General features: G+C 57.6%; 1 protein-coding gene across 5 annotated transcripts in view; it reads right to left on the bottom strand.

Moving 5' to 3' along the window:
* The window catches only part of LOC123025747 (BOLA class I histocompatibility antigen, alpha chain BL3-7-like), a 21,174-nt gene that overhangs the window by 1,034 nt on the left and 12,522 nt on the right, over positions 1-7,618 (bottom strand). The window contains exons 1-5 of one of the 5 annotated variants that reach the window (XM_044434690.1): positions 5,802-6,053; positions 2,965-3,240; positions 1,687-1,977; positions 966-1,043; positions 18-160 (exon numbers count right to left, since the gene is read on the bottom strand). In XM_044434690.1, coding sequence (XP_044290625.1) covers positions 99-160; positions 966-1,043; positions 1,687-1,977; positions 2,965-3,240; positions 5,802-5,922 — 828 coding nt within the window. In that variant the 5' untranslated portion in view covers positions 5,923-6,053 and the 3' untranslated portion in view covers positions 18-98. Of the gene's footprint in view, positions 1-17; positions 161-965; positions 1,044-1,686; positions 1,978-2,964; positions 3,241-5,801; positions 6,054-7,618 lie in introns of those variants that run through there. The other 4 variants (XM_044434691.1, XM_044434688.1, XM_044434689.1 and 1 more) reach the window with 4 other exon arrangements.

Below are 7,618 nucleotides of genomic sequence, written 5' to 3' on the forward strand. Positions count from 1 at the left end.
TGGAAGCCGCCAGAATGCCTGGAAACACACGCAACCAGCAACTGCATTTCATCCCTCTAGGGAATCTAACATTTCTCCTCAATGGTCATTTCGATCCTTCAGAGAGAGAGGTGATACTCACGTGACTGTTGTGTGTGGGAGTTGCTGGTTCGTCGTTTCTCTGCGGAGACAGAATTAGAAAAGGAGAGCTGGAAGAGATCCCAATGAATCAAGCCTTTTGCAACATAGAAAACCCCAGCCATGTTCTTCCTAAGTCTTCTTCTGACTACTGCCAGGAGTAATTTGAGACAGGATCCACATAGGGGACCCTGGAAATCTATTTTTTTCCAAACAAATATGCAGACAACTTCCAATGTCATGTGCTGGACTGCCTGGAAGTATGGAAGAGTTTCCCCCAGAATCTGGGGCCAGCCAGAGCTCATGGGGGAAAGGAAAGAGCCCCTTAAATTAATAGTAAAAAAAGATATGCAGGCTGTTAAATTTCAGAAGCATCCCCAAGACCTCACTAGAGTTAAATATATTGAGAATCCTGGTGAAAATCCTGGCAGTGGAAAAGAGACGCCAAACCCAGAGACACTCCGGAGCCTTCCAGCCCCTGGGATTTGGGTCTTCTGTTCCAGACTTCACAGGTTCACTATCAGGCAGGACCCCAGGTGAGAAAATAGGGAGCCTGATTCAAGGTGCTCTGTGGTGGCTGGTGGACTTTGGGGTGCCGCTGCAGTCCTGGGGGTTCCCTCTCCAATGTGGGTGGACACCGGGAGGCCGTTCCCGCGCAGGGGGCAGCGACCCACGGCCTTCCTTCGGGTCTTTCCCTGCTCCTGCTCCTGAAGCTACTTTCAGGGAGGCGCCTTTTGGGGCTGCCTCCTGCATGGAGGGGCCACGATCCACCGTTTCTTAGTGAGGGCCACCGACAGAGTGACGCATGTCCACATGCAGCCCAGCAAAGGCAGCCCCAGCTTACTTACTCATGACGATGCCTGCAAAAACCAGCAGCAGGAGAACCAAAGCCCCTGTGACGGCTCCTAGAATGATCCACATGTTCCCTGAAAGGGGACAGACACACGTCTGGGGCAGCGGCAGCCGTCCCAGCCGAACGCAGAGACCCTGCGTGCCCCCCTCCTGCTGCAGCACTCGCCCCCCAGGAACAGCACAATGGCGGTTTGCGTTCCAAATTCGGCAGCAAACCCCCGTAGAGAGGAAAGCGGCCATTCAGAAGCTTGAGCCACTTGCTGCCTTCTTTCAGTGGCAAACTGCCCACGTTTTGGCCACAACTCCGCCAAATTTCCGCAGTGTAGGGGCAGCGGCGGCAGCAGCACCATGCAAGGCCACGTCCCCCCAGGCCACATATTACCCCCCCAAGGCTTGTCTAGCTATTCAGTCCTGCATGGCTTTTATTAAGGAAGGCATCGCATGGCCATCTGCAACGGTCCAACTTTGGGCATCTGAGGGCTGAACTGGCCCCATCCTTGCCGTGACTTCAGCCAGAGACAGAGCATCTCCTTCCCGGGACTAATCTTCCAACTCTCCTGCCAAGAATCACCCCCTCCCTCCCCATTAACTTCAATCCCTTGCTTTGCACCCCAAACCACACATGGGGCTCCTTTTGGATTCTCCCATCTCTCTCAGGGGAAACACAACTTCCAGCGCCCGACCTGCCCCTTCTCCCCCCCGCCAGCCATCTCTCACCCGCAGGCCCCTCCCAGGCCAAGGCCAGAGGCTGCGACAGGCCGGCATGGGCCACACGGCACCGGTAGCGGCCCCGTTCCTCGGGCTCTACGTCCGTGTAGAGTGAGATGTAGTAAGTCCCATCCGGAATGGGGGCCACACGATTACAGAAGGTCCCATGTTCCCAGTTCTCCCCGTCTCTGGTCCAGGCGGCTTCGATCTCCTTGGGGTAGAAACCGTGGGCCTGGCAGACAAGGGTTTCCACGTTCTCCGTGGATGACTTTTGGTGAGTCACCTTCACTTCGGGGGGCTCTGCAAAGTGGGCAAACTCGATGCTATTACTGCCAGCAGAATCTCTCCAGTGATGGGCAGAATGGGGCATATCTGAATAGCAGGTCAGGATTTCATGGGGCCTTCTCAATGCTCTCCCGAGAGGGGCTGCCCCACACCTTCAGCATGCCCAGAAAACAAATCTTCCAAAGAAAGGAGTTCCCAGGCACCCAAATATTTTCTGTTTTTAAATGTTTTGAACATGCTCAAACGGGGACTTGAGGAGAAATCCCTGCCTGGAGCGAATTCGCCCCGCCACCCCCTCCATCGAAGGGCGGGAGCAGCGCGCTGGCTCCCCCAGAGGGTCAGGCTGGAACTGCAGCTCTTGGTGCTTTGATGTGCTTTGTGGTTTCATGCTGCTTAAAAGCCCTTTTAGCATGGCTGCTCTGTCCTGCTCAATACTATTGTTACCTGTATTTCTGGTTGGTTTAGAACATTATGTCATGCCTAAAGACGTCAGGATGCGATTGTACTAACATTATCTGGAAACTTAACACTCTGTAATCGTGCATGTGACAAGCAGGTCATAAAAGTCTCTGCACATGGGCTGTGGCTTTGTAGTTGGNGACAGTCTGGGAGGGGATGCCATCTCAAGATTGCCATCGAGCCTGTTCAGCCTTTCAGATCCAGAAAAACACGATGTGCTCAGCGATTTTTGTATGTTTTATAGGAAGCTGCTGTACCAAAGCATTCTACATTTAGCAATCTTTCCCAATTGAAGAAACTCTGCACATGCTCAGATACAGTCAGCAGGGGCGTTAAACTTTTTAACCAAAGTACTCTGATACTTTTTGACTTCTGGGCAGGATGTAGAGAGTGAAAATCTGGGAGGGGCATTCAAAAGAAGAGCTCCCCCCCAGTGCGGGCTGAAGTGGTACGCTCCTGCCCTCTTCCCGCTCTTCTGCCCAGTGATGAACAAGGGGAGGGGAGAAGGACTGCCCCCCAAGGCACCTCCGTCTCCCCACACACCTGTCCTTTGCAGGGTCTCCTTGCCGTACTCCAGGTATCTCCGCAGCCACTCCACGCACTCCCCCTCCAGGTAGGCCTTCCATCCCTGAGCAATGGCAGGTTCGGCCTCCCACTTCCGCTTGGTGAGCTGGGCTGTGGCATCGGCCGCCGTCCACCTGAGATGCTCCTTGTCCAGGCTGAGGAAGTCCCTCCCGTCGTAGCCGAACTGCATGTACCCTCCTTTGCTCCCATCGCTCCTCAGCTCACAGCCGAACATCCACTGCAGGGTGTGGAGCCCTGGAAGAGACAGGCAGGAGATGGGGGGGGGGGTCAGACAGGGCTGCTCCCTCCCGATGCCCTTCCACCGGGGTTCTCTGCCCCGGTCCATGTACACTGTGGAAGACAAACCCAAGCGAGCCAGCGAGCTCTGCCGGGCCTCCTGCTGGGTCAGTGTGTGGAGGTGTGGCGGCAAGTCGGTCAGCCTCTGCCCTGCAGACCCCGGAAGCATCTTGGCCACGAATGGGGGGGGCTTCCACAAGGAGGCCCCGCCTGCCCGGGACGCCTCCCCTTCTCCCCCTCTCTGCTCTCTGTGGAAAGGAAAGCACACAAGCAGCAGTGGAGCAACGTGGGGGTCACAAGAGGAAGTGGACGGGGCCCCCTGCACAGGGGGGCTGCTGGAGCTGGAAGCCGGGGGCAGCTGCAACACCCCAAACCGGTCCCAAGGCCCATCCTGAGCAGGGGACCAGCAGCGCCACCTCTTCCCCCCACCCCCCAGCTCCAGGGTTACAGCAACCGGGGGAAGAGGGTCGAAGCAACCCGGCTGCCTCGGCTTCCTTGGTGCCCCCCCCCCACAGCACGCGTGAGCCAGCAAGCAGCGAGCGGCTCCCTGGAAGAGCCAGTTCAGGGTGGCAGGGAGCATGCTGGACTGGGGAGGTGGAGGACCCGGTTCGAGCCCCCACTCGGCCCTGACATGCACACGTCGACCTTGGGACAGCCACAGACTCAGCCGGACCTTCCCCACAGGGCCGTCGTTGCTGTGAGGATGCAGCATTGCTGCGGAAACACCCTTGAGCTCCTGACAGGAGGAAAAGCAGCAACTTCATAATAATGGGGCGACGACGGCAGGTAGACTTGCCCCAGGTCCCTTAAAATGAGTTCTGAGAGCACCTTGAAAGCAGGTGTGGCACAATCCCGAGTATCCCTGCTCCACCTCTGTGCGAGGGCCATGGACGTGCCGGTACTGGCAGCCCATCTCGGCCCACTGCAGGAGGGCCACAGGCAAGTCCCAGGCCCCTGCTGGGCGCCCTGCCCCCTCGCCCCCTCCCATATGCTGTGGGACTGCGATGCCGACTCCTCAGGGCGTGTGTCCAGCAGCAGGAAACCTGCTTCCTTCCCGTCTCCGTGGCCGAGTCCACAGTGAGGGGCTTCTAAAAGGGACGAGCGGGACACGCAAGCAGCCTTGGGGAAACCGACAGGGCTGCCCCCGCTGCTCCAGCACCCGGAACCTGGCAGCTGCGTGGCGAGGAGGAGCCGGCCGTGTGGACGAACGGGAGGCATTTGCAGACCTCACGGGGCTCAGCGCAGGTCACGTCCAGAACCACATCACAACACAGCGCAGCTGCTCCCGGACTGTGCAGGGACAAGCCCCCCAGCTGTGGGCAGGGGGCTCCTGGCGGGGGGGCAGGGGCACGGCGGGGGGAGCCTTTCCCCCGTGCTGCTGCTCCCAAGCTCTCCCAGCCCTTGGAGGAGCCCTTGCGACATAAATGCCTGGCCTGGTAGCGTCCTGGGAAGGGGAAGCGGGGCTGTTCAAGTGGATTCAAGGACAGATATCCCATCCTTCGGGATAAAATCCTACCAAGGCAGCTCACAAGTAAAAAAACATACATCACAAAGAAAATTTTAAAATGCCGCTCTGTTAAATGGGGCTTACTCCCAGGTAAAGGTGCCTGGAACTGGGCCAGTCACTTCTCTCCCTTTGCCGCCAAGGAAGGTGGCCCTGGAAGAGGAGGGCACGAATCCTCCTCCTTTCCGGCTCAGCTTGGAGCTTTCGTGCTCCCGGCTATAAAGGGGGACTGGCTGCGCTGCGCCCGGCCTTTGGCTCTCACGGGCGGCTCACCTCAGCCTTGTTCCTGCCACGCTCTTTGCACCCCTCAGAAATGCTCTGCATGGAAAAGTGTTCCAATGAGGGAAATATGGAAGACTGGCCTGTCCTCAAACTAGCAAACCCCCAGAGGTCGCCCCACTTTAGAGGCAGAAGAAACGCATGGAGAAATTTGCAATTATGATCTTACATTCTGCTCTCTGCTGGTCTTTGGCAGAAATCCTGAATCATCCATTTGATGGACGGTCCTTGCTCACAAAATTTTAACAGGTAGGGTAGGGGTGAGACTGCCATCTTCTACTCTCAGTCTAAGCCAGTGTTTTCTAAGCATGTAAAGTGCATCTTTTTTCTTATTACAAAAGTGGGAAAAAATGTCAGGAAGAGAGAAATAGCTGCACAGAGCCCTCCGATGGTGGGGCCAGGGCCACCCCTGAAGTCCCCGTCACAGCCGTTGCAGGCAGCGGGAGGCCTGGCTGGCGTCCTGCCCCTCCAAAGGAAGGTGGCTGCCATCTGGAGGGGAGCTCTCCTCCAAGTGGCCCTGCAGGCTCCCCGGGGCCCAGGATGACGCTGCTCCGGGTCCTTCCCTGGAGGAAGGGGAGGCCTCTTGCGAGCCTTGTAGGGAGAGGGAAGGAGCTGCTGCCCTGGGTGGGGTCCCTGCTTCCCCTTCCTCCCGGCCCCCACTCTCACCACCCCCTTTCCCACAGAAATGACAGACATGGCGGGGGACCTGCCCCCGCCATTCCCGCGCCGCACTCACCCCCGCTCTGGCTGTAGTACTTCTGCAAGGTCGCCAGGTTCGCCAGGGACACCTGCTCAGCGCTCCAGGGGGCCCGGCTCCGCCTGTCCCAGGGCCAGGGACCGTCCGCGTGCAGCTCCATCCGCGGCACCTGAGGCAGCTCCTGCCTTGCGCTGTCATTGAGGTCGATGGGCTGGTCGTCCACGTAGCCCACCTGGACGAACTGGGGCAGCCCCTGGACGGGCTCCGACAAGGCCGTGTGGAAATAGCGCAGCGAGTGGGAGGCGGCAGCTGCGGAGGGCAAGGGGGAGGCAGAGTTGGGGGGCTGCAGCCGAGGACACCCCTGAACACTATGGCCCCTCAGGGATGAGGACACCCTGACGGAGTCCTGTGGGGAGCCCCAGATGCGAGCTGCAGACCAGTTTGCGCAGCCGTGGTTGGTGAGCCGGCCTCAGTGGCTTGACCAGGCCACACGTGGCTGGCCGAGCGGCCCGATTCCCTCCCTGGCCTGCAGCTCATTAGCCACGTCACGCATGCTTGGACAGCGAGGTCTATGGGGGCCACCACATACCAGGCTGTGGGGTGCAGCTGGGCTACCGCCCCTCCCCCAAGCCGGCCAGGCCACCCAGAGGACGAGACGAGGCACACTAGAGAGTGAGCAGAGAAAGCGTCTTCCCCTTGGTGTGATCAGGTGACGCAGCCCATGTGGTTCATTTCACAGAGAACAGGGTGACCACCTGCCTGCTGGCCCAGTTTGCTTCACCAGCCTCCCCACAAGCAGCCCTGTGTGATGCCCAAACCCAGCAGAGGAGGTGCTTCACAAGCTCCCCCACCCCCCATGGGCCGGTGGGGGGTCCCCGCAGGGCTTGCTCAGCCTAGGAGACAGAAGGAGCATCCAGGGTGAACTTGATAAACTTAAATGCTGGCTGAAAGCAACGAATGAGATCCAAAAAGGGCAAGTGCCCAGTATTCCACCTAGGAGAAAGAAAGCAAAGGCATCAACACAAGATGGGGAATACGAGGCTCAACAGAACTGAAAAAGAAAAAAAATCTTGGGAGTAATTGTGGCCATTTAGGCTAAATATGAACCAACAATGTGATGTAGCTGCCGAAAGGGAAAATGCCATTTTGGGATACGTTAACTGAAGTATTACTTCCAAAGTACTTCCCCTATACGCCTCACTGGTCAGACCTCACCTGGAATACTGTGTCCAGGTCTGGGCACCAAGATTTAAGGAAGATGCAGGTAAATTAGAAAGGGTACAGAGGAGGGCGACAAAAATGATGCAGGGTTTGGAAACACTGCCCTGTGAGGAGAGACGGAGAGAACTGGGCATGTTCAGCCTTGAGAAGAGAAGCCTGAGGGGGGACATGAGATCCCTCCATAAGTACGTCAAAGGCTGTCATAAAGAGGAAGGTCAAGATCTCTTCTTGCTGATGCCAGAGTGTAGGATACGGAATAATCAGTTCAAGTTGTGACAGCACAGATTCAGGCTGGGCATCAGGAAAAGCTTCCTCACTGCCAGAGCTAGGCGACAGTGGGACCAGCTGCCTGGAGAGGTGGGGGGCCCTCCCACACTGGAGACATTCAAGGGGAAGCTGGACAGTCACCTGAGTGGGATGGCATAACTGGGTGTCCCGCAACAGCAGGCAGCTGGACTTGTAGAGAAAAATCACCAGAAGGCTATTGTAAATCGAGGTGTTAGGGTGCTGTGGCACAATGGCTCTGCTCTTCCTACCTCACAGAGAACCGCCTCAAAAGGCTTGGCTGAGGGTCTCCGGCATGCAAAAGAATGTTGTTGTCAGCCAGCCTTGGAGTGCTGCAGAGTGCCGTGCTT

The sequence above is a fragment of the Varanus komodoensis genome, unplaced genomic scaffold (assembly GCF_004798865.1).
Source record: "Varanus komodoensis strain SLA01 unplaced genomic scaffold, ASM479886v1 scaffold2886, whole genome shotgun sequence".
In the NCBI taxonomy this organism is placed as follows: Eukaryota; Metazoa; Chordata; class Lepidosauria; order Squamata; family Varanidae; genus Varanus; species Varanus komodoensis.